General features: G+C 32.0%; 1 protein-coding gene across 1 annotated transcript; it reads right to left on the bottom strand.

The window, feature by feature from the left end:
* Positions 1 to 15,556: 15,556 nt before the first annotated feature.
* On the bottom strand, positions 15,557 to 17,833 carry LOC108485604 (9-cis-epoxycarotenoid dioxygenase NCED2, chloroplastic-like). Its single transcript, XM_017789463.2, has one exon. It carries the CDS (start codon positions 17,667 to 17,669, stop codon positions 15,861 to 15,863), a length of 1,809 nt encoding a protein of 602 aa, XP_017644952.1. The 5' UTR covers positions 17,670 to 17,833; the 3' UTR covers positions 15,557 to 15,860.
* Between the last annotated feature and the right edge of the window lie 7,505 nt (positions 17,834 to 25,338).

Consider the following 25,338-nt stretch of genomic DNA (forward strand, 5'->3'; position numbering starts at 1 on the left):
GATTGGAGATTATCTGAGATCTAGTCACACTATCAACTAATTATTTTGGGTACCAATGATTTCAATATTTTGAGTTATGGCATGTATAGGGACTTGGTTATTTTTTTATGTGTCATAATTGATTTGGCCTAATGTGTTGGCCTATATTGGTTGACAATTCATTTTGTATATGGCCATATGAAATTGGCCAATATTGGTTTATGTATATATGCATATGATGATGTTTTCATGGATGTGGAATTATGCATGGTTTAAGTTGATTAGTATGTGATGTTTGTATGTGATAGATGATAGTATGTGAACAAGGTATTGATGCCTTCGTTGTGGCTGATTTGGTTGAATGTATATACTTGGAATGGTGCTATGTTTTTTTGTGTAGGATTTGCGCATGGAAGGGTGACAATATGGCTTGGAAAATAACCTTATTTTTGTCCACACGGGTAGACACACGGGCGTGTGTCTAGGTCGTGTGTGACACACGGCTTTCCCCATGGGCGTGTAATCCAGTCGTGTGTCCCCTGCACCTTAATTATTGCAAAACATAATGCTTAATATTGAGCACATGGGCAGAGACACGGGTGTGTGTCTCAGCCGTATGGACGGCATGTCCTCGAACACGGGCGTGTGCCCTAGCCATGTGAAGTCTGCAACTATTTTATGAAAAATTATAAAAGTTAAATCGACCACGGGTGTGTGCCTTGGCCGTGTGACTTCAATTTGTTCTTGGAAGACAAACAGAGAGTTATACGGGTTAGGGACACGGGCGTATGTGACCACACGGCTTGCCCACATGAACGTGTCCCAAGCCACACAGGCGTGTGGCTCTTAAAACATGAAAAATTTTCTAAGTGTTGTAGAATTTTTCAAAGTTCTCGGTTTAGTCTCGAACCGCTTCCAAAGCATGTTTTGAGCCTCGTAAGTTCGTTTTAGGGACGATGTGAATGTAAATGAAAATTTTTAAATTTGGATGGGAATTTAAGTCTTGGTTTTGTATGTTTGCTTATGTTTAAGTCTGGTAATGCCTCGTACCTTGTTCCGGTGTCGAATACGGGTAAGGGCTATTACATAAGCTGAATATTAATCAGAATGGGATGATAAAGCCTGAGTATTGGAGTCAATGAATTGATTCTACCCCAGCTTGGAAGTGGGTTGATGAAAGGAATAAGACTGCTCTTCACATTGAAGCCTAAATCATCCATTAAATGGGAAGGAGTCCAAATTTGGCAATGAGTAGCCCAACCAATTTTGGAACAATTAATTAAAGGCCCCTACATGTGTAAAAAAAATCACAAATTAGCCTCAACAAAATCCTATAAAATTCTCAAGCCTTCCCTCATTTATAAATACAACCCTTCATTCAACATCTATCATTTAAAACATTTAGTTCATTCTCCTTTCCCTCTACACCTAAGCCTTCCATTTCCTTTCATTTCTCTCATCCTCTCTTTGAAATTTCCTCTAGTAAGTAGTTCTTGAGAGAAAGCTCTCTTGGCCGACCACCTTGAGGAGTAATTTGCATTAGAGCAGCGACAAAATTCAAAGGAAGCCACAATATATAATTCTCAGGAAATCACCAAAATCTTCTCAGGGTTTCTTATTCTTATCTCTTTAAATTATTCTTAGTCTACAAACATGATTGAAAATTATTTGATTGTTTTTCCATTAATTATAATGACTTAATTTGTTTTAGCTAGAATGGTTGCAATACCTTGATTTGATTCATTAAATTCATGTTTATAATGTTCTATGCCTCAATTACTTATGCTTCCAATTAAAATCTTTCATGTTGTTCATGCATTAAAATATGTTTGACTGCATTAGAATTAATTACATATTCATAACTAAATGGTGATTAATGGATGTAGTAATTAGAAGATACATATTTATTTTATATTCGAACAGAAAGAAATTAAAGGTTCGTAATAATTCGAAAGAACATTATTACCTTGCATAACTTTAGGTTTATCTAATTAAATTATTTCAAACAAACTCATCCCTATTACTTTGCTTGAATTCTAAGGAATCTTTAGTTAAATGTTGACATAGAAATATTCAAGTTTTTCTAAGCAATAAATACAAGACTTCGAAAGAAGCTTATGATTTTAGATTCCAAGTTAATAAATAATCGAGTTGCCCTAGAATTTTTCTGAAACATTTGTTAAGCATGATTATGAATAAATTAAATCAAAAGTTGTAATTGTTCCAGCTTATTTTATTCATGTTATTGTTGTTAAAACTTCTAAATTGTTGTTAAAAATTCATTGTATTTTATTTTATCTCATTTGCATATTAGTTATTAATTTAATTAGGACATCTATCACCTTCAAATATTTTATTTTCTTAACCAACTTGTAAATTATTAATTTTATAATTGTTGATTAATAGATACAATCTCTATGGAGACGATACTCTTTTTACTCATTTATTACTTGATAACGACTGTGTATACTTGCAAATTCCACTGTAAACTAGTAACAATCTCTCAATGTTATGTGTATAGCTCTATTGGTGTCATCTTTTTATAAGATGACAAGGTAAAACACTTGTTGAGTTGTAGTGGTTTATTTCAATTAGAAAAACAACTTCCTACTTAGAGTAGGAGTGGGGTGGATGTCACACCCTAGTATTTCTACTAGGCTTGCCACCCCTTTCATGTTATATGATGGGTTTTAGGCCTCTCTCACATCAAGTCCAATTACGAGTACTTCTTAGGCCCTTTGACCCAGTACTCTATAATGTGATCCAACCCGATTTGGTTTTTCCATTTCCTAAAATAAACTATAATATTCTATATTAAACAATTTTCTCATCCCTATTTTACCCCAGTAAATTTTTGATGATTTTACCCCTGGTATAATTTTCAGAAAATATGTTTAATATTTCAGAACTCAACATGTTCACAATGACTGAATGGTGCATTTTAATTTTCGAGCTTCAAAACAACTAAAAAACATAAACTCATTCTTCCAATCATTTTTAAGTAATCCATATAGAATTGCAAATGAATCATTTCCATTTCTATTTCCTTTTTGGGAACCTACATTCTTTTCCAAATGATTCCATTTTTTCATAACAGAAAAAACCATAATCATTCCTAAATGTTTCTCATTTCTCTTTTTCTATTCATTCTGTTTATTTCTATTCAAACACGCAATTCATTTTTGGTTTCCACAAGCTAGTAGAGGGACCGATTAGACATATGTAATTAGGGAAGAAATTATTTATGATTAAGTTTTGGCTTTTGGCCTATTAATTATAAAGTCATTTAGTCGAGAAGTCATTCAACTATAGTATCGTGACTGAGCTCTCCCTAATGACATACCATTACGAAAGCAACTACTCAGTGTTCGTCTAATGATATTGTCATAAGTGTATTACTTTCATAGGATATCCTTAATCACATTGAGAAAATATTTGTCTTCCTAATATGGTCTTATTTTATCTCATGGTAACTATTACATATTCTTTCATGAAAAGTCAATTATTATCGAATAGTAATTAAGTTATTTATCATAAAGATGAAAGACTTATGGCCATGTTTACTTTTCATCAACCATGTAATGCCAATAAGAGGATATCATTTACCCATGTCTCGGGTCATGAATTCCACTATTGTGAATGCCGCTACATACTGCAGAAGTCATACATCCAACACACCATGCATAGTCCACAATCCACTCAGGATTTTGGTATGTCACACTATGAATGTCACAAGCGAATAGATCAATAAACGGATTTAGGATCTAATCTACTTGGGTCCTATCCGATGTATTGTCAGTCTAGTCAGTTACTTCTATGTCATCTGATAACTGACTAAACTATGCTCTAATACCAAGCATGAAACACCCTCCACCCGACCCAATCAATTAAATTTGAGTATTGGGTGTTACTTCTTAAAACAAATGTAACCTAGACTTCTCTATTCGTCTATGTACTAAACGAGTAGTGACTTTATAAAATTTTCTAGTTCTTTTACTTTGAAATACCTCGTTTTACTTATTATGGATAACTCATTGTACAATCTATCCACATTTATATAATAAAACTACAAATTTCATTGAGTACATCTTCATTTTATTAAATACATAATTAGAGCACTATAACTTCTGTGCAGACATTAACATCACCATAAGGCCTTCTTTATAAACTTTGGCATTAATGTATATCTTTATGGCTCTTTACATATCTGTCTCATTATGCTTTCCTCTTTCATTCATTTTGTATCTGTATGCATATCAGCACGAACTATTGTTGCATGTAAAATACTAATGCAATTGTGCAAGTGTAAACGTCATTCAAGTAATAAAGTGATAAGTAAGTATCGTCTCCATAGGGATCGAAAATTGGTAAAAAGCTGATTAAGTTATTATAATACCTATTAACTACACTAAATAGCTGGAAATACTTTTAAACTGAATAAGAAGTTGGTATAATGAATTAATATAATTTAATGCTAAAAATTAAAAATTGATATGACAAATAAAATGTAGTGGCGAATTACAGAGAAAAGTAAGAGTAATTCTATTATTAAATGAACAGGGCTGGAATTATTCAGGTGAAATGCTCATATCAAAATAATGTCATGGAAAAAGATTGTCCAATCAACTACTCAGAGATTACTACTGTAACCTGCCTCTTTCGATAGCTAGATTTAAGCTAGAAATCTAAGTTACTGTATATCTACAAAACTTTGGATTAATAACTGCAATGAACGATCTTCTCTGTACAATTCACAACATCTATGTCTAGAGTGCCTATGAAAAGGTTAATTTTGAAAAGATTGTCTAATTTAGTTCATGGGTGCAAAAGTAAACATCAAACACTACAGCAAAACAGGTTTTTAACGGAGTTTTTTTGGGCCTATAGCGGCGCTTTTACAAACGCCACAAAAAACGCCGCTAACATTTTGTGGCGTTTATGAAAAAAAACGCCGCTAAAAGTCATGATCTTTAGCAGCGCTTTTAACAAAAACGCCGCTAAAGGTCATGACCTTTAGCGGCGTTTTTCCCACAAACACCGCTAAAAAACACGACCTTTAGCGGCGCTTTTTCCACAAACGCCGCTAAAAACATAACCTTTAAAAATTATTTTATTTTAATTAAATAATATTTATTTCTATTTTAAATATTATATTATGTTTAATTCTTGAAATTTGAAATTTAAAATCCATACTTTTAAGGATAAATAAAAATATTAATTAAATTAAATTTTCCATTAAAATTTAAACTTCAAAACTAAATATAAAAATTAATGAATTTAAATTTAATATATAACATTGATTCAATATGTAATTTAATACATAAAAATAACACACACAAACAGACAAAGTATTACAATTTCTAAAACCAAATTTATCCTCGTGAGAAAATAATGCCAATTCTTCATCACCTCTCATTAATCAAAGGAAAAGATAAAAAAAAAAAAAACGAAACAATATACAACAGAGGGTGGTTCAAGCTTATGTGAAGCCAAAGTATCTGCAATGCTGCATATAACTTAGAGAATTCCTTTGATGCTTTCAATTCAACCGCCAGAGAATCCAAAACACCGAAATGAAAGCCAAAGTATGCACTCAGAAGCCAAAGTCGGGCCAATAAGGAAATCACTTATATGACCCTCAAGGCCACATATGTCAAAGCACATTATCTGATCTCTTTGAATTATGAGATGGAAAGATAAATTTTTAATAATGCCACCATAATGCAAGAATTAGAATTTGTTTCGACAAAAGTCATTGATCATGTTATTAATCATGTGCCTTTGCATGTACAGGCGTTGCATCTAAAACCTATATAGTTTAAATAAAAAATATCACCAAATCCATGGCCTATCCTCAAACCATCTATTATTTAGATATGTAAACAAGTCAAACAGAACTTTTACCATCTCAATGTCATTTTGATAGGTGTAGTAAGACAAGAAGTAAACACAGGAAGGAAATTCAGCACTTTGAGGAAGAGTCTCATGTGCTTCACACGCAGCCAGAAGAATGCAGTCTCTTGAAGATCCAGGGTAGTTAGAAATGCCACAGTCAAGAAGCTATCAATCAAATTCAAATAAAGAAAAAAAGAAAATCAAATAAGGCTAGAGAAGGAAGACAATGATGTCTATTTGAATAGCACCAGCCAGAAAATATACTAGTGACAAATTGAGGATAGAACGCGAGCAAGTACCTCAATGAAGGCATTAACAACCATTCCTGCAGTAGATAAGGCTAGGGAAGGAAGACAAACAACCATTCCTGCAGCAGAGCAATCAAAAACATATATAGAAGGTGTTTTTAGCCAAGAATCAAGATTGTTGATAGGCAAGGGAATATACTGTGTATAACTCGCATGTGAAATGTTCAGGCTTAGCAAGGAGAAAAATTGGCAAATAGAGCAAAAGAAAAGCAACAAGAATTGATTCCTAACAGTTAAGCAAGTGAACATCTTATTAAACAGCCAAATTTCACCATTTTCAGTTGGCTTTGGAACACCATGTCCATTGTAATGAAATAAAACTCTCTGACTAGGCATATCTGCAACATGTATTACAAAGTTTCTTCACTTCATCCATCAGAGGATCAACTTTGACCTTCTGTGAGCCGTGCCATGTTTAATAGAAAGAATTAGATTCTAAACTTGATGGAATAGCCTGTAATGAGACGTGGTATAAGATGGTGTTCAAACCTTGGGCTGCCACTTCTCATATTGATCTCTCAAGTTTTTCCCAATAGTTTCCACTGATTTTTGTGGTGCCATAGAAAAATGGTCTGCAACAATGAAAGAAAGAAAAAGTGGAACATACTAATATCAATGAAGAACATTAGATTGAAAAAAAAATTATATATTTTAATCATTTTGCGACCAAAGAATGGATGTTGGATAGAAAATATGATTGAAAACTTATTTTGTGCAAGTGCAAGACTAGGATTCCAACTTTTTCCTCCTTGGCAACCAATAAAGGAAGGCCAATACAAGGGTTGTATATAGAAACAATAAATAGATAAGCATCCACGAGACTGCATGCAAAATACTGACAAAAGTTTCAAATTAGTAATTATAATTTTGAGTGTTTAAAATTTGTATAATCTATCGATTTCTTAATTCAAAATTATCAATCATATTCAATATATTGAATCAATAAATTATTTGTGCGATGACCTGTAGCCTTTTTAAGATAATTTATTCTATTTTCACATATTTTAAGAGTCATGAGTATTACCTTATAGTATTTTATTTGGCCACTATTTTTATTTTTTAATTAAATAGAGAAGTGTTTATTAATTATACATATGCATATTTTACAATAAAAATATAATATGTCGACTCCACACTTGTTATCATTTTAATATTTACTAATTGTTTAACTAAATACATTATGATAATCGATGAGTAAAAATGATTTTATTAAATTATTATAATTTCATGAAAAATTTAATACTAAAAATGTAATATAATAAAATTTGCTATTCAAGTGATGGAAATTAACTAATTAGATCTGCTATTAACTAATTAGATCAAGTGATGAGTGATAAAGTGATTCGAATATATTTTTGTATTGATGAGATATATTACCTAATTAGATCTACTATTCAAGTGATGGAAATTAACCTCGCGATCAAAACGACCTTGCCTGAGAAGTGCAGGATCTAACAAATCTCTACAATTTGTAGCAGCCGAAAATATAACACCTTGCCAATATCAAACCCATCAAGCTCTATTAGTAGCTGATTCAAAGTAGTTTCCCACTCCTGAGTGGCTGCATTATACAGGTGGTCTGTTGTTTCCTTGAAAATCCCCTGACGTCTGATCAGATAGAAAGAAAGAGAAAGAATCATTTACATATGATCTTAAAGACAGCTATGTTTTTCTCCTCTCCACTAAATTCATCTATAGTTATCTTCCTACTCATAATTGCAATGATAATTGGTCTGTAAAAGGCTGGTACAAGTTACTAATATCACATGTAATTCTAGTTCATGGCTGTTATAATGGTATTATACAAGTCAAAAAATAACTTTGCTCATGTAATGATGAAAATGCCCCATCCAAGTCTTGTTCAATGTTCAATATAAAAAATCAAGATAGAAAAATAGCAGGCAAAATTTCTTTGATGCATGAACAATATAAGCAAAGATGGGAACATACTGGAGTTTCACTCATAGCCTTGTGAACCAGATCCTTCAGAATGGAATGAGTCTGAAAAATGTAACAAATGAAATCAATCCAATTTGAAGCATCACTCTATGACCAACATGATCCCTAGTAAACCGAGACCTTAATAGCAATTAAAAATTATCAACATTTTTTATGTAAGACAACTAAATAGAAGAGGATAGCAAGTATGTAAGACAACTAAATAGAAGAAGATTGCAGGAATCTTGATACTTGAAAGAAAAAAAAATGTTTTTTAAGAATCACAACCGAACTCGATCTTTGAAAGAAAAAGAAAACCAGATGACCTTGGTATGCAAAATTGAATATGACAGATATACCATTTTTCTAAAATTTACTTTCATACCGCATCAACAAAGAAACCTCGCCTAGACCTCGATAGTAACTAAAGTAGATTCAATCAAACGATGAGATCCTTGTTCAGAGCTATTAAATGTGGTTGATAGCCATCGACTTCAGAATGAGCTTCCTAAATTCTCCATTGATAGTTGTCTGTCAAATTGTAACCTTTTCAAAGCAGCAGGAAGTTGGTTGTCGAAAACATTGTAAACCTTATCACCACCAGTATGCCTGTGAACAACATTGAAAGTCAAGACAAAATCTCTAACAAAATTGGCAAAAATTGAATGATGTTAAAGACAGGTGTATTAAGGAAGGTAAAACAAGACGTGATACATACACCTCATCTAAATATTCTCTGAAATTTTGATCAAAAAGATTGCAAATCTCCATAATTGTGTACAACTTCCCCTGTATAAGCATCTCAATCATCAGTAATTCCTAAAGAGCTTATAACTAATAATCAACTGAAAGTGGAATAGCCAAAGATATTGAGAACAAAAATTCAACAGTGTTTGTTCAATGTGGTTATCCCATTCGACAGACCAAAGTCCCAAAGGCAGTTTATGGGTCCTATATATGAATACTGTTTATGTTTGACTTAACTTTTAACACCAAAAAGAATCAATTAACGTAAACAAGAAAGGAGGAGATGAGATCGAGCCAGATCTTGGAATACCTTCAGGGATTGTGAGAAGAGGCTGAGAAGAGCAATCGTAAAGGCAAGGTGGGCAAGTGTTGGAAGTGTGGCTGAAGGCTACTAATGCTTCCATGAAATGCCAATAGACAGAACCCCACCTTCAACGCCGGCGTCTGGTTCACTACCATCTCTTCTATCTCAGAGCCCCACCTTCAACACCGCCGTCTGGTTCACTGCCATCTCTTCTATCTTAGAGTCTAACTGGAAACCAAATCAAGACTGCTGCTGGAGAGTTTCTTGATTGAAAAGAGAAACGGAGGGGGTGAGATTGGGGGTGTTTTGAGGATATCGATTTTAGGGGAAAAAATTAGGGGTTTTAGAGGGGGAAAATTTCGGAATAAGACCGCGCCTTTTTTGAGATGATTTTTTTGTGACATTTTATAAAAAACGTTGTTATTGTTAATGTTTTGCTGCGTTTTTTATAAAAACGCCACAAAAAAATCATTCTATTTTAAATAAAACGATACCGCTTTTTTTTTACTAAAAGTTTTTATTTTATTTGTTAAAATTATTAGTTAAATAATTTTATAAAATATTTATTATTACTATTTTTATAAATTGGTTTTATAAATAAAAATTAAGTACTCGAAAATAAATATCGTGTATTTTAATAAGAAAACAAATAATTAAATGGTCGTAATTAATTATTAAGTTAAAATTATCTAATGTAAGCAATCAATCTCTCACATATCAAATTTCTATTAAAGATTGAGACGTTAATCATAATTTTATATTATTCTTTTTCGATCTAATCTCCATTTCATTAGAGATATTTCTTCCTAACTAAAATATAACTATTTTGCTAGAATTGATGTGGAATGATTTTAGTTTTGTATTTCATTTTTATTTGTTATAATCGGTCCTATCCAAAATAGATAGTTACCTATCCATATCAATGATTTGTTGCTTTTTTATTTATTTATCAATATTTTTTTAAATCTAATATTTAAATATATCAAATGGTTTAGATTAAATATTTTTAAATATAAAAGTATTAATTGATTGTAAAAATTTAATCATTTAACAAAACTTAAGTAAACCTTAAACCCTAAACCATTTAATATATATAAAGTTTATCTATTATCTCTTAAATAATTTAAACTATAATCATAATTTTAATATATTAAAATTAATATTATCTTTTTACAATTATATACGTAATTATTTAATATATAAATTAAAAACACTAATTAATCTAAATCCTAAATCCTAGCCCTAACCCCTAAACCTTAAACCATAAAACATAAACCTTAACCTCTAAACCTTAAACCCCAACCCTTAAAACTTAAACCCTAACCTTTAACCCATAAACCATAAACCATAATCCCTAAACCCATAATCCATAAACCTTACAATAGTAACTCATAAACATTAAACCCTTAACCATATACCATAAACCCTAAACAATAATGATAATTAATTCAATATTTTAAAATTAATAATATTTTAAAATTAACACATCTCTTTTACAATTATATAAGAAAATATTTAACATATAAATTAAAAACAATTAGTTATATACCAAAAATCTTTAAAATTATTTTAAATAATAGTATTTTAATTTTTTCATATTTGTGGCGCTTTTTAAAAAACGCCGCTAATGCTGAAGGTGTACTTATAGCGGCGTTTCTTAAAAAAATGCCGCTAATACTCGATCTTTAGCGGCGATTTTAAAAAGCGCCGCTAAAGCCACTAAATTCGGCGTTTTACAAAATTAATTTGCGACGTTTTCTAAAAAGCGCCGCTAAAGGTGTACATATTGCGGCGTTTTTAAAAAAGCGCCGTTAATACTCGATCTTTAGCGGCGTTTTTAAAAAGCGCCGCTAAAGCCACCAAAGGCTTAATTTTTTTGCGGCGTTTTTTAAAAAACGCCGCTAAAGATCAAGCATTAGCGGCGTTTTCTAAAAAGTGCCGCTAAAGGTGTACATATAGCGGCGTTTTTAAAAAGCGCCGCTAATGCTCGCTCTTTATTGGCGTTTTTTATTCAAACGCTGCTAAAAACGCCGCTAAAAACCTGTTTTGCTGTAGTGAGATTTAAACCATTCATCAACATTTAAAAAAGTTTGAATCATAGAAACCAGGAAAACTAAAGGCAGAGCTACAGGATTTCTCGCCACACTCCAGCTTCTCTTTTATCTTTCGATCATTCGTGAATCCATGATAGATGTGTCTTCCCCTTCTTCACATATGTATTCTACTCTCTGTAGCTACTACCCGTTCTTTCTCTAAAATTCTCCAATGGAGTTTTTCTCTGTGCAGAGAGAGGATTATTGCCACCAGTCTCTTTCTCCCACAAATTCTCTTCCCTTTTTTTTTCTTCTCTCTCCTCCTTTTATTGGGTAGATTCGACCCTCCTCAGCACACATTTTTCATTCCTTTTTTCAAGTTGGTTTTTCTGGTACATGTCCAGTTGGCTGAGAGTGACGTGGATAGAATGCTGAGTCATTTTCCCGGAATTGCGATGGCAATTCTATTGGCAATCAATCTTGCCAATTTCCATGGTAATGTTTCACTTCCCTTATTTTCCCTTTTCATCTTCTTGCTCTTCCTACACTTGTATTCAGACAAAGCCACAACTTTCCTCCTCAAGTGATAAAAGTAACAAATAATGACCAATGTAACACAATCCAATATTTGTTATGCAATGTTCAAAAATTATCCTAAAAATGCAGATAGATTCACTTAATTTCAAACAACTAATTCCATCTAGAGGCCTTAAATATAACTCTTTTCAAGAGTTATCAACTGCCACTCGCTTGGTGTAGCCTTAGCATTGTCTCTCAGCACACTCATTACTATCAACCCTTACATTCAGAAGCATTCATAATAAGTTCATAAGAACTTAGTGAGACATTTCCATATATTCATCCATTATTTCCTATTAAACTTTAAATGTTGCACCTTCCTATACTTCTTGGTGAGTACTTGCCAAAATTAGCTTTTCTTATAATAATCTTTTACTTACCTTACCCTCTTTAATACTCCGAAAGCATTCTTACCTTAGTTGATAATGTTCAACTTACTTGTGGGCTCGTGCTCAAGACGTACTTTTTATTTCACCTTTCATTCTAATGAACAAGGTAGACTTCCTCACTTTCAGCACAAAATGTTCCTCATCAGTCTTTTATTCTCTCAAGCTTGTTGGTTGCTCTTTCATTTAAAGTTCGCTCAATCGGCACTGTCTTCGAAATATTACCACGAAGGCTAATTTTTTAGGCTGCGCCATGAAGGCCTACTCCTCCCTTGTCATAGATATCCACAGAAGTCTTCCTTTAACATAGATCACCATAAAGGCATCCTTGCACAATATATAGATAACCACAAAGGCGTCCACGTAGAGCTACAAAGGCGTCCACATAACATCAAATAGCTGCAAAGGCATCTACATAACATCAGATAGCCACAAGGGCATCCACACAACATCAGTTAGCTACGAAGGTGTCCACTTCACTTAGATAGCCACGAACTCATTAGGATCTATTTATTTAACTCATTCTTCCTTTCACTTTATATACCAGATTCACTAAACAAAACTTTGTTCTATTTGCTTTCTCAAGCTAAATAAATCTGTTCTTCAGCAACATAACATACAGAGTCACAATTTCTTACCTCAACAGGGGCATCTCTGAGCTTCACCACCCTAGTCTGAGAATACTTTTTTAGGAAGTAAGGGAACAGTGCCCATCACTTACCCAGTTACTCAGGTATTCTTTTCTTTGTTCTAGTGGATGTTTGACATGTGTATTGATCCATGTGATTTACTAGTTAGATCCATTAAAGCTGTAAAGACTTGCATATGAAAACACTTACGAGACTCACCTTTGGGTCTCAACTCATCCATTATCCTTATTCATTTCGTCAGAGCGTATCTGATGGTGTAACAAGTCACGCTTTGGTGCATTGCGCCTTCTTGGCGGCTACTCATTATTTGAGTCTCCTCAATGCCTTAGTAGGTGTTCTCTTCTATATTAGTTATGTATCTACGTATATGTTAAGAGCTTTAGTAGGGTGGGTAACATCTTATTACTCAGGGTTTGCCTATACGTCTAGCCTTATACTTAACCAATAAGAGTTTTCCTATCTTTTTTTGGTTTTCCTCTCCCAAGGAGAGAGATAAGATATCTTCTTGTCTTAAACACTTTGACTTGTCCCTTGAATTTATTAGGACTCAACAAACGTCACGTTAGTCAATTAGTGGTCTTATCCAAATCTTCTCGATTCCAAGAAACTAATCAAGTGTTTTCCTTTGGTTCTTAACTATTTAGTTCATATCCAGTTAAGCTTTAACCATTGTTTCCTTATAATCTAATCGGATCAAGGCCATCGTTTTCGAATACTCTCTATTGCTGACATAAGCTTTCCACCTAAGGTTCTATTTCTTATAACGAATTTTGCCCAAACTATGCACACCAACCAAAGGCTCCTAGGGAGAATCCCTCCTTTTAGGGCTTACTATGTCATTACCCTAATGTTCGCCAACATTAAGGCGTCACAGACGCACTCACAATGGTTCTTATCTTTATACTAGCTTAAACACCATTCACTTCTAACTCATCTTATCTGACCCATTTTTTGAACAGTATTTGGATTCTAAGATTTTGCCAGATAGAATCTTACAATTATGGGGCTCAATCAACACCTTAAGTGTTTTCTAACCCTTTGTGGCACTTTTACGTATAATAGGGTATTTGATGACACTATACATATTTGGTTATTCCCTTTTTTCTTTGTATAATAATGCTTTTATGTGGTTGGATTTGCAGTCGGTATAAAAGTGTTCATACAGATCTTTAAGTCGTTTCTAGCATGGAAAAAGCTATCGCATTGTATTGTGACAAGGGTACAATAATAACTAACACTAAAGAGACCAGAAACCACAAATTAACAAAACACATTTATAGGAAATATCACATTATACAAGAGGCGACAACAGATGAAATAGTGGATGTAGTCAAATTGTATTAGAGGACAACCTTGTAGATCCATTTACTAAGATTTTGGTGGCTAGGAGTTTTTAGAGAAACATGTAGAAGCTCTAAGAATGGGAAACGTGACTCATCTACTCTACTAGGGCAAGTGGGAGACTGTTGGGATCTAGTGCCTTTAATGGAGTGATTACATCTATATTTTATTGTATTTTCAAACAAATCGATTTTAAATAAAAGCTCTTTCATTATTATTATATTTTGTATTATGTCCTTAAAAGGTTTTTACACGCTAAGCAAAATGAAAGCAAATATTGGCTCATTGGTTATTTAATGTTTAAACTAATACAAAGCGACCCTTCATGGATGGATCCTAGTGTTAGAAGATACCTTATATTAGTAGATAATCTAAACACGAATTTAGTCTTAATTGAAATTGAGCAAGCCAATTAAAAGACTAATATGTCTATCAAGCCCACATAAGGGAGATAACTCAAGATAAGTGTCAAAAGTAACATACTTTAACCTCATTCCTAGTGCATTTTTGGGAGATTATGTGGTGTGAATTATATACTCCTAACCCTTTATACTTATGTTTTAGCCATCCATTTAACTTTTCACCTCTTTTAGCCCTTAAACTTACGTTGTTTGTCAAATCATCCCAAAATAAATGGAAAAGTTAATGTCTGTTAACTTCGCTGATGTGGCATCATGTGGATGCAATAACAACAATTATTTTTTAAAATTTTAAAAATTTAAATAAAACTATTTTTAAAAATTAAAATTATAACATATATATTTTTAAAATTTTTAATTTTAAAAATTAATTACTCACTAATGGATATACACGTGTCTTGCCATATGGATGCCATATTAGCAAAATTAGCAAATATTAACTTTTTATCCATTTTAACGTGATTTGACCAACAGTGTAAAATTAAAATTAAAAAAACTAAAAATTAAAGATTAATTATTTTTTTAAATTAGATGATGAAATAAATTATTATACCGTATATTTATTTACATTGAAAACTTTTTGTCATCAATTCATATACTGCATATAACATTTGTATAATGTAAAGCTTATTTCGTAATATTATTAAATTTATCGTTTCTGAACCAAATATTGAATAAATGTCCGATGCTTACTCAGGTGAAACACATGTGAACAAATTTAAATTAACAAGTAATCTTAATTAATAAATTCTACTGACTAAAACAAGAACAACACTCTTTCTATATTTGAATATTGTAAATTAAATTCTAATGAATGGCAGATTGAAATAAAAATTTAATATTTTACTAACAAATGAAAAGTAAATTATTTCGTAGCCAACATTATCCAAGTGTCAACCTAAGATTTAAAAAAAAAAGAATATTCATGAAAAGACGCCATAAACGTTAATTAATTCGGAACAGCCGAAACAGGCAAATTCTGTTGACATTGTAAATTAATAATTGTAAAACCGTAAACATTTTATTATATACAAATGTAAAAGCGAAAGGACAAGAAGCAAACAGAAACCAGCTGAGCTCAAATTTTCTAGCTACAATGCTAAAAAAGCTTCAAGCTGGTTCCTTCAAACCTATAACAAAGGCAGAAAAAAATAACCTATTTATATATAACCCAAAAAGATAAAAAGTTGCAGGAGACTCCGGGGATCTGTGCTGTGGATCATCCCTCTGGTAAAAATCTCCTCGTAGGGCAATATTTCTTAATTTTAAACTTATGTCTAATCAAGCTTGATTGACCAGGGCATTAGCGTCAATGAAAGTTCCATGAAAGCCGTATGGAACTCTTGAAGGTAATTTAATTGAAGCTTCCAACTGTAAATTCATGGCGTTCACAATCTGGAGTTCTGATTTCCATGTCTTCTCATCGTGAACAAAAGAAAGAATGTATCCATCATCTTCAACTGATTCAGGGTTGTCGTCTCGAGGCAGGAAAAAGGGTTCCCCACCATATCTTTTGTCACCGTAGATATGCTTTTTTACCTCCCCGGTGAAAAGATCTACCTTGGCAAATCCCGACACTTTCGGCCATGGTTCGGCAATGGCGAGATAAGCGTACCTTGTCTTCCTTCCAAGCCGGTTCTTGTTCACCATCCCAGCTTCCAAGTTCACTTGCTCGGATTCTGAGATTATTGGGCGGCGCGTGGACTCGCCTGTCTTTAAGTTAAGCCTGATTTCAGAGAGTACGCTCTTTAAATTCTCGTCGGATTCGTTGAAAATGGAGTCGGGAGGCGTCATGCAGGATCCGATCACCACAACTTCATTCGATTCAGGCTCCTCCCAAGCGTTCCATAGATGAAAACAGAAAGTATCAGGAGATTCCACCCATATGATATCATTTGAATCACTTGCATTCTTTGAAAGAATCCCGAACCGAGACTTTTTGTTCTGGTCGTAAATCACAGGAGAACCTCCGGTTATCATTTCTTGTAGCTTGAACACCACTTGCTGATCAGGTATCACTACAAAGTTCTCAGTGATGGCAAAATCATGCATCATAGTCGGCACCGGAAGAGGAATCTCAACGTCGGGGGATTTAGTACCGTCAGGTGAAAACTTGAAATACTTCAAGTAGGGCTTTTGGACAACGTCGTAACTCAAAGCAAAGAGTTCCTTGGAAAGAGGGTCGATTTTGGGATGCGCAATCATTGTTGATTTAAGTTGATCATCAAAGTTGTATCTCCCAACTGTTTCCAAGTCACCCGAGGAAGTGACACGCACGTGGTAAGGAATATCATCTTCGGACATAGCAAGAAGCCGGTTATTGAAATAGACTAAACCAGCATTAGCTACACCAGTGCCTTTCGTGTGATCGACGAGGCCGAAAAGGCCTCTCGCATAAAACAGTAAAAGTCTAGCAATCCCTGAGTGACCATGTAGTTCACCGATTGCTTTAGGGAAAATAGGGCGGCCTAGTTCTTTTTCCTGTCGAAGTCTTTGCGTTTCGGTAAACCGACAAGCGTAGCTAGCGTTTCCATTATCGATGGAAACAGCATGTATCATGCCGTCACCGTCGAACAAGTGATGGCCAGAGACGGGCTCGAATAAAGGGTTGGCACCGTTGCGGAGGTAAACGCCGTTGATGTAAGAAGGGATGGCGCCGGCGACGGGTAGAGATTGCTTGGCAGGCTGCTCGGGGACAGGAGCAAAGTTTCCTGAGATTTGCACACGTGGGTCAGCGGTTTTAGGAAGTGGGTGGTGAAGGTCGCGTGAGAGCAAGGCGTTTTCAGCCATATCAATGGCCATGGATGCAGCTCTTTGGAGGAGATTCCACTGTGGCTGTTGTTTGGGTTTTGAATTTACAGAGGTGTCATGTAACTGTGAGGGAAGTAAGGGGGTTTGGTATGGTTGTTTGGGAAAATGAAGAACCGAAGGAGAGTGTAAAGCTGAGCGAATAGTGTTGCTGCTTCTCCTGTAGGGATTCCTTTTCTTCCAGGAGATGGATGTGTGAGAGAAGCCGAAACCTAGTGATGAATTTAAGGAAATAGGTTGGGAAATCGGGGTTTTGGCCCAATTACCCATGGAAGTAGCCATTTTAGGTTTTACGAGGGAAGATTTGTGGCTGCTGCTTGTGTTTATGGTGATTTTGAGGGAGGGAGTTTCTTCAGCTTTGTGCTCGTGTGTTGGGGGGTTTTGATGGAGAGAAAGCGAGGCCTTGGGGGAAAAGATGAGAAAATGGGGGAGAATATAAATAGAGTTGGCGGTGGGGATTGACTAAATCGAGCGAGACGGAAAAAATTGTACGAAATAGCGAGCCATATTTTTTTTTCATTTAATGTTATAATTTTAGAATTTTTATATTGAAAAATTAAATTAAAATAAAATTATAAAATATAGAACGGAATTATTAATAATACTATTAAAAATAAAAGATAATATATCTATTTCATATAAATTTTTTATCAGAAGAGTGAGAATTGATTGTAAGGGATGTCCACCTCATACATCTAAGGTGACCACGTCACCGTGCAACAGGCAGTTGTGACTGTTAATTTTCTAACATTTTTATTGAGTATGAGGTAAGTTATGGAGGAGAAGGGGGTGTCTCAATCACAAACCAAAAAGCATCCCCGAGAAATTTGCTTGACAAAAGAGAGTTGGGTATTGGATGGTCCCAAAATTAGGAACCAATGAGATTATGAGAGTGGAAGGCAGTGTGTTTTGCTTTTCTCTTGAGTAAAAAAATCAAGTCAGGTCAGTACATTGTTGACACTAACCCATTTCCCGGTAAAAAATAGGAGCCCTAGATTGAGTTTTTTCATTTTTCCTCAAAAAATAGATAAAATAATTTTTATAATCAATTTATATATTTAAAAATTAATATAATTAATAAAATAATTAGATAATAATACCTAATATATGTATTTTGTATTAATATACACATCAATTTTAACAATAAAAAATTATAATAAAAATTAAATTATTCTTTATTCTAATTTACAATGATTAATTTACTATTTTCAAAAATAAATTTACATTTTTAATTGTTGTTTCCCAACTTTAACTCTTTTTTCTCTTTTTGCTATTTTTCATTTATATAAAAAGAAGTCTAACTCCGCGTTCAACCCTCATCATCGACTGTGCACTCCACCGACGTTGCTTTTATCTCTCCACTGGTTTTCATCCCAGAAATTTTTCCTTCTCACAAATATTTTATATTCATATAAATTTAATTTCATGATTTGCGATGCATAATCATCACACATACATTAAACTATTGGAGTCTCTTAAACTGTTTTTATTTGGTTGCCATATTTAAATCGGGTCGGCCCTTACTTGTCTTTCCTCAATCCAATAATTTTTATTAAGGATAATCTTCTGACACTGCAGACATAACCCTCCTGTAGTCACAAAATTCTCTGCAGTCAGAACCAGCCGACCCACCCATTACATTCCGTGTGGATAATTACAAATTTAACTCGTAACTAAGAAAAAAGGTAAATCAACTTAGTGTTATTAAGGGGAAATATTTAATTAAGTATATGAATTTTATTCACCATTAATATATAATAATATAAAATAGGAAAACTAATAAAACAGTAACTTTTATTTTCATCATATTACATTTTAGTCATTTATGTTTAAAATGTTACATTTTAGTCACTTACGTTAACTTGTTTTAACATTTTAGTCATTGAGCTATTAATTTTGTTAACGTATAACGGTAAGCTTACATGATACGTTAAATCATCATTTTAAACAAAATTTTAGGTTAAATTTTATAATTGATCATCATATTTATTTTTTTTATTTTGAGCAATTTAATTTTTTATTTTATGTTATTTTACCTTTTCTTTTTTTTCTTTATTTTCCATTCTCTTTTACTTCTCCATCTATTTTCCTCCCTTCTCCATCTCTTTTAACATAAAAGAAAAAAATTAAATTGCTCAAAAAATATAGGGACCAATTGTATAATTTAATCTAAATTTTTGTTTGAAATGATGATTTAATGTGCCACATTAACTTACCGTTATACCGTTAACAATAATTAATGCTCAATGACTAAAATTCTATAACATGATAATGTAAGTGACTAAAATGTAACATTTCAAACATAAGTGACTAAAATGTAATTTAGGATAAACAAAATGACTATTTTAATAGTTTACCTTGTAAAGTATTATTATTGAAAAAATAATAGAAAACTTATAAATAATTAATAATTTTATTTAAAAATAGTGAAATATTAATTAATTATATATATACTGAAATCTTAAACTCTAAAGTCAAAATTTTAAAATCATAAACTCAAGAATCTAAACTTTAATTTCAATAATTATTAATATTTATTATTAATATTTTATAATTAATTAATTTTTAATAATATTTAAATAAAAGTAGTAGTATTTACAAATAAGTTCTCTAATTTTTTATTTTATTTAATAATAAGGTTTCATGTTATTATTAATTGATTGTGCATGAAACTTATACATGTTGTTACTTCAAATTTTTATTATTAAATTGGGATTTTCACTTATTAATCAATTGATTTTAAATTGAATGTCTAACACGATAACCAAACATTAAGCTTTTAAGGGATATCATTGTTTCGTTATCTCTCCATCCTCTAAAATCAATATTTACACCCCTACAGAGCATTCCTACATTTTAGAAATAGAGCCTAAGTCATCAGTAAGTGCTTAGCTAGTAACGTCATAACATGATTTTTTTTTATATACATAACCAAAAATATTAATTAATTATGAAAATAATTTAGAGGAAAAAATTATATACGAAAATTACTCGTTTGTTATAATAGAAATTGGTGTCGCTTGATCAATTGGCGGCATCACCTCCTTTCCTCTCAATCATTATCCAATCATCAGTTAAAAAAGGTTTTTTTGTGTTGCCATTGTGTCAAGCGGCACCCGCATGTATTTTTCAAACTACCGTGAAAAATATTAGTATTCACAATGGAGAATTAAAAAAAAAAAGAACATATATTTTTTACTTGGTGTTGTTGGTCTGTCAGGCGACACTGGTCCAATTTTTTTTTGAAAAAAAAATTGTCAATGAAAAACAATTATTATTTTTTCTTTTTTTTTTTCACTGACAGAATTGAAAAAAAAATTAGACTAGTGTTGCTTGATAGATCGACCACACCCATTAAAAAAAAATTCCCTTTTTTCTCCACTGTGAATACTCATACTTTTCATAAGTATTTCAAAAAATACATACAAGTGTCGCTTGACACAGTAGTGGCACCAATTTCTTTTGTTTAAACTGATGATTAGGTAGTCATTAGAAGAAAAAGAGGCTGGTATTGTCAATTGATCAGGCGGCACTAATTTCTACTGCAGGAAATAAATCATTTTTGTATATAATTTTTTTTGTAAATTATTTTTATAATTTATCAATATTTTTGAGTTATTTATATAAAAAACCCATAATACCATTACCACAAGTCCTCGTGGATAATTATCACTTCAAGTTTAATATCATTTAAGCTTTATTTTTTTGTTACTTTTAAAAATACTCTTAAGATTACAGCCACTTTTAAAATCATAAACAATGGTGAATAGATAATTTTTAAATGAAAAAGGCAAAAGATATAATTTCTAAGTCCAAAATAGAGAGGGTAAGTTTAAATAAACGGTATATTTATTTACAATTAATGTAAAAATAATATGATGATAAAATTAAAAATATAAAAATACTATAACCTAAAATAAAAATAAACTAAACACATTATACCTTATCATTATCTAAACTCACCCTAAATTTTTATGTAAGTACGCCATAACACTATTATTACAACTCCATCAAAGATGTCATCATATCGAGTGGAATCTCCTTTAATTATCCTAACTTTCCAAACTCACAAATTCATGTCAATCAAAACACCAACATACCCTAAAATCGAGCCTAGGTTTGGATTCCACGAGAAAAACATCATACAGGAGGGCCCACATCAAGCTCTTTTCCATCTATAAAAGTCCTTCTCCCTTCGAGAAAGGAGACAAACAAGTTAATAGCGCAAAAGCTCTGCTCCTGTAACTACTCAACCTCCTTCAACCAACATATATATCAACTCTTCACACCTGTGAACTGCTCTCATCTTAGCAGCTTTTTTCACCTCACAATGTGAACCGCCTATCATGTATTTTATGTTGTAATAGATCTCTATGTTTGTAAAATCCATTATGCGCCGATTGATTAAAGGGTTGAATGAAAATTATTGCGTGATTTTTGAAGTAAAACTTTTTAGTTTTTTTATTATTAGAAGTGAATTATATTTTTGTTATACTTTCCTAGCATGCTTATTCTTAATTTTTAGACTCGAGGCTGCGTCCTTATTGTGTATATACTATTTTGGCTTTTATTTTATTTCCGTATTTCAGTTTTTTGGCTTTTATCTGGTTAAGTGTTGTGTTGTGGTCAGGATTTGATTATGTCCTCGCAGACTTGCACTTTTTATCAATAAAATTCATCTTACTTCAACAACAAAGTTTTACCATATATATGTCTGATAGTTTGGATAATTTTTATATCGGTATTAAGATAATCTTAATTTCATAGTCAAAATATGCAGTTTGAGTATGTAGATAAATATAACCAATAACTTACTTCAATTGGTTTATACAAGTGCTCTTAAAATGATATTATAGAAATTGAATTTTAACATTTGCAATTATTTTCTTGTTCTAAGACATTCTTCTCTTGTTGGAAATGAATTAGAGCCAAGGGTAGCAAAAGGTAGGTAAAGCAGTTGGCCTCCTTTTTCAGTGGGATAATTGCATTTATAGCTCTTCCCAAAATTAAAAGATTTAATTTAATTTAGTCTTTTTTTAATTTTTGATTAAATAAAAAATTATAATTTTATTCTTTTTGAAAATTAATAATTTAATTTAAACATTTTTAGTATAAAATTTTTCAATTTTGATCTCAAATTTTATAAATTTATCTCCGTTCTCTAAACAAAGTCTCCGGGTTGCATAATAGAACCACTGAAGCCGAAAGATAATGGCATGATAGTATGATGCCTGTTTTGGGAATAATGATGTAGATTGGAGACGGCTAATGGCACCTACTATATCTGTTTGCAGTTTAGAGTCAATCTTATGTTGGGTTTTCAATACGCTACAAAAACAAAATCAATTTCAGATATTATGGAAGACTATCAAGATTCAAGACAAAGAATGATGAAAATGATGGTTTCAAATGGATATCTTTTTCATATTATATATGTAAAAACTAAGCCACAATAGAGAAAGTAAAGAAGAAGATTGGTTTTGTTTCGTCGATCGATCTTTGTAAGTACATATTCTAAAAGTTCCTTTTTATTTGTTTTAAAAAATAAATAAAAATAAAAATTAAAGCAAAGCCAAAGTTAGGTGAGTTAATCATAATACAACAATTGCACTTCTGGTCAGATTGTCATGTTTTGATAGCAAATCTCTTACATGAAGATTTTATCCTTCTTAAACTAATTAAAAGAGATCTGCCCTCACCTGCCTTCTCTCTCTCTCATTTCTTTCATCAGTTCATGACGGAGTTTTTTAGTTCCTTTGTAATAATCAAGTTACATGGATCCACCCTCTCCTTCTAAAATATATATTTCATCTTTTATATGCTTAAAATTCATAATCTGATTAATACATATATAATAATTTGTTGGTTTCTTGGTTGCCTAATGTCATGGATGATTCAAATGAATTCTAAGTTATCATCTCATTTGAATAATAAATTAGGCAGACAGACAGACAGAGATGCTCTTTTTTGTTGCACTCTATCCTTTCCTTTTTCCTTTTCAGAACCCTATTTTTTTATATTAATACATCTGAATCTCCTTAATATATTAGTAGCAAATATTTCCACATTACTGCAGTTTTCCTGAATATCCGATCCCTTTCTTTAATTAATTACGTTCAGTTTAATTTTAATTTGAATGAATACTATGGACGATAATGAAGAATATAATTATTATTTTGAAGGGGAAAAAGACAGTACTATTAGCCATTTAGCTATAATAGAGAGCGGCGCAAATAGGCGCTGTAATCTTCACAATGGAATCTAATACATACAAAGGAAATGTATGAAACATGGGATCTAACAGCAAACCAAGAAAAAAAAAACATGAATTCTTTAATTTGTTTAATCTAACCTTTTAATAAATGGATCGAGAATCCGAATAAGACGGAAATTAAGATTGCTTTTGTAATAATTTGGCACATATATTCTTAATCATGATATGAGGTTTAAATAAAGTTAAATGATATTAAGAAAGTTTAATTTAATTTTATGTTGAATTCATTCAGTTTTATTTTTTTGTACAACGTTTTAGTTGAAGCAATCTCATGTCAATCCATGCAAGTTGCAGCGAGGGTCCAAAACCTAGTCCATAATTATTAGCTATTAAATGACCGAAGGAGGCGGAAATTGGCGAATGGGGTCGCCTTCCCATAAGTAATTAGGCGCAATGACAGGTTGCTTTATATTGGGTGGCATCGTCGACCAAGTTCAACTAACATGTAAAATTACCATCAAAATATACGAATATGGTAACATGCTTCATCGCTTGGAATTGCTTTTTGTAGCAAAGTTTATCTTGATATTGGTGCAAGTTCATGCAATGCAACCAACTTGTAGAAAAATGATGTGACACATTTCACTAGCCTATCTTATTGGCTAGGGACACTGACAAACGTACCAAGTGGCCTCCTAATTAACATGGGGGTACAACTCTTGAAATGACACTTTGACGACTCAATAATGCCTTCTGATTTTCAGTTGTTTATCTTTCTACATCACTGATCCATACTTTATGGAGAGTAAATTTTGATTTATAATATGAAAAAAGTATTATGAATTTCTTTATAACATGAGGTAAATTATATTTATTTTTATTAAAATGGATAAATTAGTTTTATATATTATATTAAAGAATAAATTTATCATTTTATTAAAAATATTATCTATTTTCTTGTTAAAATTAGTCATCATACATCAGCATGATGTACACGTGTAGCGTCTGTTGGAGTTTGGGAATAAAATCAACGTAATTATTACTACTCAAATGGATAGGCATGTCTTTAGCTATAAACATAATTATTCAATAGATATTTACTTAAATAATTTTGACCATTTATTATTAATTAAGTGACTAACTTTTTGTAACTTATAACTTTTCATTTGCAACTATTGGAACACTAGATATTTTGAAAATATTCCAACAATTTCATGTGTTCTTGACTAGTTATTTTGTCAATCACATTAGTTTTTAACAAGTATAAATAAATGGAATTCTTAATAGAAAGGATTAATTCACTTTTTAATTTAACGATAAGATCTAATTTACTTATTTTTTTAATAGAGAAAACAAAATGTAATCGACTTTTAGTAAAGAGCTTCATGGTACTTTTACCATTTATAATGCATATATATGTATTATTTCATCAATAATATGGCATCTCCTCTTAGAGAAAAAAAAATATCAAGAGAAAAGTAAAGACAATGCTTCGAACTTTATGCTAACAAAGGGAAAGATGCTTTGCTTTTCATTGTTGGATTTTGTTAGAGCACTAACCTAGATAAGGCAGGTCCTTTATAATACATATATATTATTGAGGGTGGATTACCCATAATCCATGAAAGCTTAATTAAAATAGCTAATGTTTTTTATAAACGAGGCAGGTGTTAGAGTTTCACATGGTTAGCACTGAAAAGATTGTTTAAATTTCATATATAAAAAAACATATGATAT

This window comes from Gossypium arboreum, chromosome 6, assembly GCF_025698485.1.
Source record: "Gossypium arboreum isolate Shixiya-1 chromosome 6, ASM2569848v2, whole genome shotgun sequence".
NCBI lineage: Eukaryota > Viridiplantae > Streptophyta > Magnoliopsida > Malvales > Malvaceae > Gossypium > Gossypium arboreum.

Bases quoted from the DNA above. Each gene is read 5' to 3' on its own strand.
- LOC108485604 (XM_017789463.2), bottom strand. From the start codon at position 17,669: ATGGCTACTTCCATGGGTAATTGGGCCAAAACCCCGATTTCCCAACCT.